The sequence below is a fragment of the Hyla sarda genome, chromosome 1 (genome assembly GCF_029499605.1).
Source record: "Hyla sarda isolate aHylSar1 chromosome 1, aHylSar1.hap1, whole genome shotgun sequence".
NCBI classification, from domain to species: domain Eukaryota; kingdom Metazoa; phylum Chordata; class Amphibia; order Anura; family Hylidae; genus Hyla; species Hyla sarda.
The window spans coordinates 176,996,183-177,010,394 of NC_079189.1; the positions used below are offsets into that span (position 1 = coordinate 176,996,183).

Below are 14,212 nucleotides of genomic sequence, written 5' to 3' on the forward strand. Positions count from 1 at the left end.
AGGATGCATATTTATAGTTGCATTAAAATAAGCCTGCAATTACATCCCGCTCAGACGGGCTTTATATGAAAATGACTGCACTGTGCTTTGCGGTGGGGTTGGAAACTTTTTAAAGGATTTTACTTTTGTTGAGATCGGTTTTAAGATGTCTTGAAAATGGTTAATTTCAAGTTTGATTTTTGGCAAATCTTTCATGCTGAGGCCTCGCGGTTAGACATTTCTACTCAGTGGGGCTAAAACGGACCTGGTTGGAGTCATATCATTTTAGCTGGTTTCCTTTAGGAGTACTTGCTCTTTCCGATTAGCTAGTTTAGGTGACTAGCTAATTCTTTCATCCCTACACCATGTGAATATATAATGCATTGATAAAATAATGTATCAAGTAGGTAAAATATTACTCTTAAATTGAAGAACTTGCCTTTTAGAAAACCTGACCATCATTATGCCCCATTCAATATGTGTAAAAGTTGTTATTTTAAAAGGTGCCCTGACTAGCCAATTTCTAGAGTGTGTTGTCTCTAATAGTGGTTCACACAGGGCATGGGACCTCCCCAGAATCCCTGCTGGAAAATTTTGTCTCATTATTTTAATTAGATCACTGATCTGCTGCCCATGTTACCATCATAAGAAGGCAGCAACACCATACAAGGCCCAAGTGCTGTGGTAGCTCTGCATTTCTCTCAGTTCTTAAATATCCAGCACTGCTTTCTCTACCTATAAGTGTTTGGCACCAGATGGAGGAAACACAGACCCCTGCGACTTCCCACAGTCAGTCCAAGCCCAGGTCAGCCAAAATCAAAAGGCTTACATTAGCTTAGCAGCAGAACACCCAGACCACCAGTCACTGAGCATATTATCTAGGACTCCAGAAGCAGGCAGCACACCAGTGCCTCCAGGATCATATCCCCCTCCTGAGTAACAACATCCAGCTTAGCACCCACCTTATCAATATATACAATACATACAACACCATATCTTATTATTATATTGTGTTCTCCCTTATTCTTATGTACAGTGCACTTACTTATCAAATGTAGTGTTGGGTAACAAGAAGAGATGGGCTGTTATGTGTCCGATGCTGCTTTTATTTCAGGGGACATGGGGGAAGGACATCAACATGCAGGTGAATGTTGATGTCCTTCCCCCATGTCCCCTGAATAAAAGAAGCATCGTACACATACTATCTGTTATATGCCATTTCTGGATTATTGTGGATGGAGCTCTGCCAGTAGCTTTATGGGGACTTGTTTTGTTTGTTGGAGACAGGAGGTAAGGTAAAAAGATTTTCAGTATTTTCTGTAGTTGTGGTAGTGCCAGCCTTATCTCTATGAAGCAACATTTTAACATTTATTTAAAAAAAGGCCATACCTCAGCACTGGAAAGGACTATAAAAAGAATCCTGATGAGAAGCTCTATATAACCATGGACTTATTTTTATACATGTTTAGCTGCTTACAGGTCTACTTTCAATTACCACAAAAGTAAGGGCTAATACAACCCTTGGAGAAAATTATAAAAACTCCACACTTAGATGATCATCACCATGTTTTTTTTTCCCTTCATAGAAAATAAACAAATCACAGATACGACAAAAAAACAATGTTTGCTTAAAAGCGGAACAATCTTTTTTCAGGAAAATATCCTCAAAGGGAATTATGGAATCACTTAATGATGAGGAAAAATGACAGATTCATCAACAAAAAGATCCCATTTATGACTATGTTTCTCCCCCTCTGGCTTTTCAGGACTCTTTGAAGCTAACAATAAACAATATTCTACATCAAGCCGGCTCCAAATTTCCAGAAGTGCAGTTGACAGATCAGCTTCTCAGGATGGAGTCTTGTCCTGGACCAATTTTCTAAATTGTCACCATAAGTTTTCAATCAGATTGACATCTAGACTGTTTGCTGGCCATGTCATTACATTGATATGCCTTTCCTGGAGAAAATCGTTTAGACTTTTTGCTCTTGGAATAAAACATTATCATCCCAAAAAATGACTTCATCAACACCAAATCATCTATGGAATGGGAAAAGTATCCAAAATTTCCCTGACAATCTGTGCATTGACCGTTAAAGTACTGATTGCCATCTCCCCTGGTTCTTTTCCTGACGTCAACCTCTTACTATAAATGAGTGATCAAATTATTGTTTTCAGGCATCATTTTTAATTAGAATGGCACCAGACAAAGGATACGGTATCATCTCCTTTACCTATACAAATTGGTAATTCATCCCTGAATATCACTTTCATCCAATTCTCCGTACTCCATGACTCGCTTTCTTTAGTCCATGTAACCTTTCTTCTATCTATCTGTCAGTGCTGGTTTTCATTTTGATTTTTTTAAATGTAAATACTATTTGATTAATCTAATTACTTACAGTTCTGTTTCAAGTATTGCCTCCATTTCTGCTCATTATTTTTTGATATGTTTATTATATACATTTGTTTTGTTGTTCATTTTCTAGATTCAATGCCTATTAATTAGAGATTTGTATCCACACATGACACTTTGACACTTCTTGGTCTACCCATATATTTTCCTTTTATAACCTTCCTATTTTGTTTCTACACTAGTTTTTGCATAATTTTTAACAAACAGCTAGCTGGGAACAACCTACATCTTTAACCATATAGGCATACTCAAGACTGAATTTACATCTTGATGGTATTTTATAATCCTTTCCATTGTGTCAATTGACAACTTTCTTGTTAAACACACAGAAAAGCACATACATTTACGGGTCAAAAGGTACTTTATTAATACAAAAATTATCATGAAATACACAAAAAATATTTTTTAAAAGCAAGTAAAATGGAAATGGAGGTCCAAGAGAAATGTCAAAGAGGACAAGAATAAAAAGACTGTGGCTAGGAAATTACATGCAGCATAAATACAGTACATCTAATTATGATCCCCATAGTGACACCAGGTACATGCCAAATATTAAGTACAAGGTGTATCAACAATGGTAAATGCTATCAGATACAATATATAAACATAAGACAACATTGTGCAAGTAAATAGAAATGAGAGGATAGTATATGACGCCACACGCCAAACCCAACGTTTCGCTATCGCTTCATTTGGCATGTACCTGGTGTCACTATGGGGATCATAATTGGATATCCAGTATTTATGCTGCATGTAATTTCCTAGCCACCGTCTTTAAGTTCTTGTCCTCTTTGACATTTCTCTTGGACCTCCATTTTACTTGCTTTTTAAAAAAAAAAATATTTTGTGTATTTCATGACAATTTTCTTTTGACCCGTAAAGGTATGTGCTTTTCTGTGTATTATGCTAATTTAATGTTGGGTCATCTTTTGATCCTTGGGGAATTTTCTGTGTATGAACTTTCTTGTTGAAGCCATGTTTTCTTTTAGGTATCCAAGTCCAACAGCTTAGTTAGAAATCTCCCTGCAGACTAATTTGCATTTTTATACTTCTGTCATTATTTTTATAGAAATGAAAATTACAAGATGAATTCATTATTGTTCCTCAACGGTGAAAAATTTTATAATTTTTCTTTCTACTTGATCTGGAAAGACATGCACCATTAATTTCATAAATTTCCTTTCATTTGTGTGGGGGATGTTTCTTGCAGCGAGGGTATTCAGTTATTAAACAAACATTGTTTGCTGTCACATCTGTGATTTGTGTCACATTTCTTATTAAGTAAAAAGCTGGGTGACCATCTTCTAAGTGTGAAGATTCCATAATTATTGGCAGAGGTTCGGCGTGGAAATAAAATGTCGGCAATGTAATTGCTTGCATGCTTTTATCTGCACCAAACAGCCTGATATATCCTTATCTCCTGGACCCTGCTTATGTTTCATCCCTGTTCTTTCATACAGTTGCTGTATTTGATATAGGGGAAGAGCAAATGGCTAAATATGGTACTTAATGCAAACAAATAACATAAGCACAATGTTCATTTGAGCACACATGTAAAAGGACAAGATATGAACTTCTTCATTACCAACTTAGTCTTATGGCCCCTCACTGATAGCTTTTGCTCACAGAACCTCTTATTACACTGGAATTTAAAGGGGATGTCTCATCAGAAAATGACATCATGTTTAAATCAAGTTTTTGTCCGGCACCATTACAGGTTTTACAATCCTACAAAAAACGATGGAGTCATTTTTAGGAAAATACTAAAAGTATACTTTATTGATACCACACATATAATATAAATAGAATGGAGGACTTCCACCCAGATGGAGGGTGACCCCTCAGGTCTAGATAGGAGCTAACAGGACAAGATGTGCAAGACAGGAAGTTTACAAAATATAGAGATAGACAAATATAGCCATGTGTCCAATAGGACTACAAGGCACAGCAGTGGTCTAAAAGTGCTCCAGGACAAACTGAGGGGACACCACCTTGGGGTCCTCCATTCTATATTATATTATATGTGTGATATCAGTAAAGTATACTTTTTGTATTTTCCTAAAAATGACTCCATTGGTTTTTGTAGGATTGTATGTTATGGGAGTGCATTGTGCTGGCACATATTGCCATTAAGCAGATTTATTAATTTTCTGCTGAGGATTTTAAATCCCGTTGTCAGAAATCATATTTGTTTATGTATACCTGCTCTTTTTAGTGACCATTAAACCTCATAATAAGTTTTACAATGAAAAGTGAAACCTCTACTTAAACAACAAATGGTTTCCACCATTCACATTGGGTGAAGGTCACAGCTCACCTTCAATATCTTCCTGCACAATGATATCTGCACAGGTCATAGAGCATGTTGAGAAAACTCTACCATGGAAGCCAATGGGTCAGCTCTAGACTACAGGTTCCTATGGTTCATGCGGCTGCTAAATGCTGTTTGAAGTAGCTCAGGCAAGATGGCTGCACCCCATAATCATGTGTGGAAACAAAATAAAATAAAACTACAATCAAATTTTAAACAAAAAGAGGAAGAGGGTAAAAGAAAAACTGGAGAGATTCTGCCTATAAAAAACAATCTTAGTTCAGCTTTCACTTCAGCAGAGCTCAACAACATAGGAAAGCTGAGCTGTGATTGGTTGTTATGGGCAAAATCTCTACAGCTTTTGCTTCATAATCGGGGCCATTATGTATTACTATCTGGATTACATAACTCAAACGTAGTTGATACTTCTATTAAGGAACACCAATTCTTCATTCCTCAAATCCATATGCAATTGTATTAAACTTCTTGAATATGAACTGTATAACAGTAAGTCCAGGTTACTTCTCACTGGCACAGGAAAGGGAACTTAAAAACCATCAGGGTGCCAACAAGTATGTAACAGCAATATCTAGGGAAAGAAGTTTGTTCCAGGGTTTGTTTAGGGAGCTTTTGGGCAACAAAAAAAAAAAAAGCACAAAATGTTTTTAAAGACAATATAACTTAAGATCTTAGATATATTTTTGGGAGCCAAAGATAAATCTACATATCAAACTCAAACAATAGACGACTGGTAAGATAAAGAGGACAGAACCTCTTTATTAAAATGAAAAAATTGCATGACAGTAGGTAAAAAATGGAGGGCGAGGAGAGATGCAATATAAAATGTAAAAAGAAAGGAATCAAGAAAGAAAGGAAAGAAGGTAAAGATTACAAACGTAGAAAATTCCAACAGAAAACACACGGTCAAGAAAAAAATGGCATCCATTATTCATATTTATTTATAGCTGTTCCCTGTTCTAGAGGCTGAATAAAAGATTTTATTTACTTGCACTTAGTTTTTAAATTGCTTCGTTCTCTAAGTACAATCGATATGCAATCTCCATTCTTTCCAGACACCTGACCGTGAATAAAAGAATAACATTTCCTATTTATTGAAACTGCAGCAACATTTCCACTAGTAGTTTCCTTGTACACCACTAGAGGGAGTGAGGAGTTTTAAAACCATTACGCATCATGACAGAATCTAGAAGAGACTTTGTAGGTATCCATACGTATTGTGTAAGTACTGTCATTACTGCACAACAATTTAACCCCACCTGGGTTTACAAAAACCTCTTTATACTATGTGTTCAACCTAAAACATAACTTTTAATGATAAGGGTTAACAATGTGAACTGGCCAGAAATACACATTTAAAAACACAACCCCATATGCGTCTCTAAATATTTAATTTGATCCACTGGTGGCCTCCATGGAGTCCGAGAGCACCAATTATGTTTGGATGTTTATAGTTACACCACTTCTCTTTTAGGTATATGTGACACTGATTATCATTTATTTGCTGTTGTACTCTCATATGGACTATAAATCAGCATCACACTAGCCTGCTGTGCACCGCAGGCGCAAATCACCAGTGTATGGAGCACACTTCCTTTTATTCACATACTGATTTGTGGTATTACATGTTGGAGAATGCTACAGGGTTGAAATTAAAAAGTGATACTGTCACGCCCCTACATGTTTCGCCACTATGTGGCTTTATCAAGGAGGACAACTGACAGCTGTGGATTTTGCCATGGGTGTCCTTATCAGCTCCCTGAGCTAACTGGCAATGTTAGATCCCCCATTTAGCTGAGCATGCTTCATACCCGGTGGGAGCTAGTTGCTATCAGGACCCACTGTTAATGCCAGACATTGCCGATCTGGCCGATGCATGGCATTAACCCTTTAGAGGCTCCACTCAAAGTTGATTGCAGTGTCTCAAGGGCTAATGCCGGGCATCGGCCTGATCGGAGATGTCCAGCATTAACCGTGGGTACTGGCTGCTGATAGCAACCGGGATTCACTGGGTATGAAGCACTCTCAGCTTGTGAGCATACTTCAAACTGCGTGAGTGGGACCAGGGCGTTTAGATAGACCCTAGATAGCTAGTGTAGAAATCACTTTTATTTTTTTTTTTATTTTTTTTTTTTTGGGGGGGGGGGGGATGTGTTATTTAATCAATTATTGAAAATTTTTATAATTTGTATGGGAAAATGGTAGTAAAATAATGGTAGTAAAATATAAGATAATAATTTTTGAGCAAAAATTCCAGATTTTGGAACAAAAAAATTAAAGATGGTGGAAAAAATTAGGACGAAAAGAAGAATAAAATGGCACAAAAATGAACTCTCACATATTTTCATATTTTCAAAGCAGCATAAGAGACCTTTGAAAATGTGTGGAGAAAAAAAAAAAAGTGTGATTGATATTGCTGGAACAGAAATTACAGTAGTTTTTGAATATTTCACCCAGTGTGTAAACACAGCCTTAGCAGTTGGTGCACTGATTTCTCAAAATCATAGTACCAATTACAGGTTTTTAACCATATTTTGGACGAGTGCCATACAATCTCCATTTTTGCCATGATTTGGGTAAAATCATTGCAAAAATAGAAAAAAAGTACCAAGAAATGCTATGTGTGAACACAGCCTCAGGGTTGTTATAACTACTATTTATCCTGATCCCATAGAGATAACAGATAAAGCTGGGAGGGATCTGGGAGCTAGTAGGAGGGATATGATAGGTAATGATGTCATCCTGTAGTTCGCAGGAAGTCAGGATCTGACCTCCTATTGGAGCCATTAGGTACTGGAAGAGTTGGAAAATCAGGAATCTGATCAAATGACCGAATAAGAGGAATAAAACATATGACTGCATGTGTGCTATAATAAAACAAATGGCGTAGCAGTATTAGTGCTGGTGAGTGTGCAGGATATAGGCAACAAAAAAAAAAACCTGGAGTGCTTCTTTAAATGGGCACTGTCACCAACTTTATTTTTTGATATGTTGTAGTACTTATGTACTACAACATACGGTATCTCTAATATACTTTTATAATTTTTTTAAAAATTCAAATGGTTTAATTTACAGTTGAAAACCGGCCGCTAGGGGTCTCCCTCCTAGTGGCCGGCTGCAGCCTGGCGTGATGTCACGCCTGAAAAAGGACTGATTTTGGCCTGGCAATCAGTCCTTTTTCAGTTAGGCTGCACTCGCTCCCTGCCTGTCAATCAGACAGGCGGGAGCGAGCGCATTGGCTCCCCGGCCACTGGCTGGGAGGCCACTCCTCCCACACATCGCCGCCGCCTTGTCGCCGCCACTGTCCCTGCATGCCTGCTGCCGGACTCTGCAGTAAGTGTAATGAGGGAACGGGGTATGCGGGAGGGGGGTTTGTGATGGAGGGAATGGGGTATGGCACGGGGGGGGGGGGAACGGAGGGAAGGGGCTAGCACCGTAGCGCCGCATGTAACTAGCTAATAGTTTATCTACACAGGGTGCCTCCAGCTGTTTCAATACTACAACTCCCAGCATGCCCTAACAGCCAATAGATGTCAGGGCAAGCTGGGAGTTGTAGTGGTGAAACAGCTGGAGGCACCCTGTATAGATGAACTAAGGCGGAAGTCCCCCCCAGCAGGCATCAGTGACGTGGTGCCTGCTGGGGAAGTCTGCCTGGTAGTGAGCACACTTCCAGGCAGAAAAAAAGTTATTTTTAATATAGTAAAAATAAAAATTAAAAGCAGGGAGAGGGTTAGGGATAGATTGGCAATAGGCAGGGACAGAAAATAGGATGGTGGGAGCTACCCTTTAAAGAAATGATGGCTGACAGATTATGGTCAGTGACCCCCCACCATCATGTATAGAGAGTGCTTATATTTGCACACAAATATTGTCGTTCTAATGAATTGTGCATTCAGAGGTGCGGAGGTAGAGCAAAGTAGTTTAAAGTATCACAAACAAGTGGCCGCTAGAATTGTTTGCGCTGTCCAGACGTGTAGGTGGTAAACTGCTTATAGAACACAAGTCTACATAGTAGAACATCCAGGAACAAAGCAGAAGGAGAAAGGTCATGAAAGAAAGGCACAAAAAATATGCTGCAGTAGAAGTGCCAATGGTTATGATCACCCACATTTGGTGTATTAATACATTTACATTACAAAGGCTGTTTTTATCCTCACCAATTTGCCCTTTAACATCTTTAATAGTGATGTCGCGAACATAAACTTCCGCAAATGTTCACGAACTGGCGAACCGGGCTTAAATGGGCAGGCGAATTTTAAAACCCACAGGGACTCTTTCTGGCCACAATAGTGATTTAAAAGTTGTTTCAAGGGGACTAATACCTGGACTGTGGCGTGCCGGAGTGGTATCCATGGCAAAACTCCCATGGAAAATTACATAGTTGATGCAGAGTCTGGTTTTAATCCATAAAGGGCATAAATCACCTATTATTCCTAAATTCTTTGGAATAAGGTGCTTTAGCCCCCTTTGGGCAGCACATAGAGCCCCCCTTTAGGCATCACAGTTAGATTCCCCATTTAGGCAGCACATAGATTCCCTCATATTAGGCAGCACATAGTTAGAGCGCCCCTTTAGGCAGCACATAGGTAGAGCCTCCCTTTAGGCCGCAAATAGAGCCCCCTTTAGGCATCACATAGTTAGATCCCCTTTAGGCAGCACATAGGTAGAGCCTCCCTTTAGGCAGCATATAGAGCCCCCTTTAGGCAGCAGATAGTTAGATCCCCCCTTTAGGCATCACATAATTAGATCCCCCCTTTAGGCAGCACCAAGATTCCCCCATGTTAGGCAGCACATAGTTAGAGCCCCCCTTTAGGCAGCACATAGAACCCCCCTTTAGGCAGCACATAGATTCCCCCATATTAGGCAGCACATAGTTAGAGCCTCCCTTTAGGCAGCACATAGAGCCCCCTTTAGGCAGCACATATTTAGATCCCCCCTTTTGCAGGACATAGATTTCCCCATATTAGGCAGCACATAGTTAGAGCCCCCCTTTAGGCAGCACATAGGTAGAGCCTCCCTTTAGGCAGCACATAGAGCCCCCTTTAGGCAGCACATAGTTAGATCTCCCCTTTAGGCATCACATAGTTAGATCCCCCATTTAGGCAGCACATAGATTCCCCCATGTTAGGCAGCACATAGTTAGAGCCCCCCTTTAGGCAGCACATAGAGCCCCCCTTTAGGCAGCACATAGATTCCCCCATATTAGGCAGCACATAGTTAGAGCCTCCCTTTAGGCAGCACATAGAGCCCCCTTTAGGCAGCACATATTTAGATCCCCCCTTTAGGCAGCACATAGATTTCCCCATTTTAGGCAGCACACAGACTGAACTTATAGCCCTTTTAATACTGTAGTTAGTTGCTTGAAGGAACTTAAGTTTTACACTGGATTACCCCTTTTAACCAGCGGTTCCCTCCCAACCAGGGTGCCTCCAGCTGTTGCAAGACACATGGACTGATATTTGAGCCCTAAAAAGGGCTTTTTTGGGTGCTGTCCTTAAAGCAGATGTTAGACTAGTGCTTTAGGAGTAAAGTGGACCCTGAATACACCACCTAGAAGCAACCTAGCTATCGCTTTCCCTAGCAGGAGCAGCTTCTCTGACCCTCCACTTCCTAAGCCTGCAGCATGCTGAATGAGGGTAAAATGGCATCCGTACAGGAGGTAGGAGGGTCTGGAAGGGAGGGACTGTTGCTGATTGGCTGTAATGTGTCTGCCGACTCTGACTCACAGGGTCAAAGTTTACCGCAATGTTTAAGTATAGGCGGCGAATCGAACTTCACATATGTTCGCCCGGCGATGCGAACACCAACATGCTAAGTTCGCCGGAAACTGTTCGCTGGCGAACGATTCGCAACATCTCTAATCTTTAAGTGTTTGTTCTCTAGATAACAATAGTATTTGTCTAAGAGGAAACATTTTACTTCATCATTTTACTTTGAGTGAAAATACACAAAATGTATTAGAAAATGTTTTGTGCACATTTTTAAAGATCCTCAACCGATTCTACAATCAAATGTTCTCTCGCTTTATGATGTTAAAGCAATAAAACCAAATTGCTTAAGAATAATGACAAATATGATTCAGCAAGGCTACATTTTAATCAATATTGCAGTGGGTACTTTTTGTTTTACCTTAACTAAATTCTAATACTAGAAGAAAGATAGCATAGAACAGACTTTCACAATAAAGAATGAATGGTTATAAGTCAAATCATTATAAGCCATTGTGGTATAGTTGGTATACAGCATGAACTATACAGACATGTGCACTAAATTATAGCAAGATTAAGTAAAAGAATCAGACAGAATACACATGTATATGTTGTATATGCTGGGACTGAAAGAAAGGCTTGTTAGGCTGGGTTCACATATGTCCGGCATCCGGCCTAGATCTTGGCGCAACTGATGCCATAACTGATGACAATGTGCATCAATTGTCATCAGTTGTATGGCATCCGGCATCCATTGTTTCTAAAAAGCTACATTCCCCTGTCCGGTGCTTTCCGCCGTGTCCAACCATCCGTCGTCAAAATTGAGACGCCGGATGATTATGAACTGTCCTATTGAAATGAATGGGATCAGTTCTAGCATCAGTTTCCCTCTGGTGCATGGCGGAAGGAAAATATGTCAGACGCCTGATATATGTGAACCCAGCCTAAGAAAGAAAGGGCAAACACGAGTTCACATGTCTGATGTACTTGGGTACCTTAAGAAGAAATAGATGCCCAAGGCTCTTTTCACACTGCATCTTCCAGTCAGAGTTAGGCTGGGTTCACATATGTCCGGCATCCGGCATAGGTGAACTCAGCCTAAATCTCGACGCAACTGATGCCACAACTGATGACAACTTGTCATCAGTTGTATGGCATGCGGCGTCCATTGTTTCTGGGCAACGGACAGGGGAACACAGCAAGCTGCGTTCCCCTGTCCAGTGCCCTCCGGCATGTCCAACCATCCGGCATCAGTTCTAGCATCAGTTTCCCTCCGGTGCACGCCGGAGGGAAACTTTCCCGGATGACTGATATATGTGAACCCAGCCTTACTGTATATGAGGTATACTAGGTGGCATTCATCATACATAAGATGTCATGTTTGCACAAAATCCCTAAAAAAAAAAATTTGGAAAAAAAAAAAGCTGCGCCATGGAATAGCATTCCGTATGGCAAATAAATGTAAACCCTGAAGTAAACTACCCAAAAGAAGGCCACAATGACACATTCTAGATGTGCTGTATGTTGTAAATGAGCAAAAAATATGCGGTGTAAAGTGAACCTTAAAGGGTATTCTGACTTAACTGATCTTATGCCAAATCCCAAGGATAGGAAATAGGGAATACATTTAAGATCATAGTGGGGTCTGATCACTGGGCCATTCCTGAATGGTGCCCCATTTCCTTTTGTCTTAAATAGAGCAGCGAGTTGGCTTGTGCGCCTCCATTTAATTCAATGTCTATGGATGTTGGACATAGCAGTTTCTGTTTTAATATTTTCTCATTGTAATTTTTCATTACATTTTTTGTATATTATTATTGGGGCAGCCATAATATATATTTATATAGATATACTTTTTCAGCAGGCCCCATGGGCAAAGGTAACAATAGACTGAAGTTGTCTCATTCACATGAATGGAAAAGATGTCTGGAAGTGCTCTGTAACCTTTTCAGGGGTCAATCTACAGGCAGAGGGAGGCTGATCTGTGAACAACAGTTATTAAAGGGGTACTTCGGTGCAAAACTTTTTTTTTTCAATCAACTGGGGCCAGAAAGTTAAACAGATTTGTAAATTACTTCTATTCAAAAAATCTTAATCCTTCCAGTACTTTTTAGCTGCTGAATACTACAGAGGAAATTCTTTTCTTTTTGGAACACAGAGCTCTATGCTTAATCATGAGCACAGTGCTCTCTGCTGACACCTCTGTCCATTTTAAGAACTGTCCAGAGTAGGAGAAAATCCCCATAGCAAACATATGCTGCTCTGGATAGTTCCTAAAATGGACAGAGATGTCAGCAGAGAGCACGGTGGTCATGATGTAAGCAGAGAGCACTGTGTTCCAAAAAGAAAATAATTTCCTCTGCAGTATTCAGCAGCTAATAAGTACTGGGAGGATTAAGATTTTTTAATAGAAGTAATTTACAAATCTGTTTAACTTTCTGGCGCCAGTTGATTAAAAAAAAAAAAAAAAAGTTTTCCACCGGAGTACCCCTTTAAGTGTACCTCTGATCTATATACTAGTGTCACCTTTCACTATACTCCTATCTATGCTGATAAGAAGAACAATGCAGGGAAGTGATCTGTACATAACAGGAAGTCTCAGATTAGTTTATTCTGCAAGGTTTAAGGATCATTTTAACATATAGACAGTTGAATGGAAAATATGAGAAAACTAAATTTCTTTAAAAATATGGTTAACATGAAAGCCTGAATTAAACAATAGGCCATTTTCTGATCACACATTCCCTTTAAGCCATGAAATAGATTCTTTCATTTATAGGATAAACCATCAGTATAAAAGTCCTGAAAAATCTCTTGTAATATAATATCCAGAGTAATCCCTAAAATAAAGAGACAACCGCACAGCAGCAAGAACGGTATTATTAGAAAATAGCTTAGATGTATTTACCTTTATTCCCGGAAGTCCAGGTAGCCCAGGCAGTCCTGGTTCACCCTAGAGAAGAATTATATTACAATACAGAAAAATATATTGTGGTTAGCAACTTACAGATAAAACAGAGCATAAGTGGGAGTCTCACTTGTAGATGATTCCATGAAATCAATATTAAAGGAGTAGTCCAGTGGTGACTCAGTGGTGAGCAACTTATCCCCTATCCTAAGAATAGGGGATAAGTTGCAGATCGCGGGGGGTCCGACAGCTGGTGCCCCCTGCGATCTCCTGTACGGAGCCCCAACAGCCCGCGGGAAGGGGGCGTATCGACCTCCGCACGAGGCGGCGGCCGACACGCCCCCTCAATACAACTCTATGGCAGAGCCGAAGCGCTGCCTTCGGCAATCTCCGGCTCTGCTATAGAGATGTATTGAGGGGGCGTGTCAGCCGCCCCTTCGTGCGGGGGTCGACACCCGCTATCTGGGCCGAGAGCCGGGGCCCCGTACAGAGAGATCGCAGGGGGCCCCAGTGGTCGGACACCCCGCGATCTCAAACTTATCCCCTATCCTTAGGATAGGGGATACGTTTTTCACCACTGGACTACTCCTTTAATGGTTATCAACCTATGGCAATGAAGGAGAAATTTTTATTTTTATTTTTTTTGAAAATACGCGTACAGTTGTATTTTTGGTTATTTGCACTTTTTTCCTTGCAGCTGTAAAAAAAACATCTAATACCATACACGCCAAAGTGTCAAGTGGTTTATATGCCTGAACTACTTCTAATGCTGAATTACGTTGAATATTTTGCCTTTTTCACTAGCCTGAAACAACAATCTTCCTTTACTATGAAGACAAAGTAAGAATTTCTTCATAACAAAGAATATTTTC

At 40.0% G+C, this 14,212-nt stretch overlaps 1 protein-coding gene across 1 annotated transcript in view; it reads right to left on the reverse strand.

Annotated features, from left to right (window-relative positions):
• COL25A1 (collagen type XXV alpha 1 chain) overlaps positions 1–14,212 on the reverse strand; it is a 452,042-nt gene that overhangs the window by 80,906 nt on the left and 356,924 nt on the right. Inside the window, exon 18 of the mRNA XM_056564488.1 lies at positions 13,341–13,385. Coding sequence (XP_056420463.1) covers positions 13,341–13,385 — 45 coding nt within the window. The remainder of the gene's footprint in view (positions 1–13,340; positions 13,386–14,212) is intronic.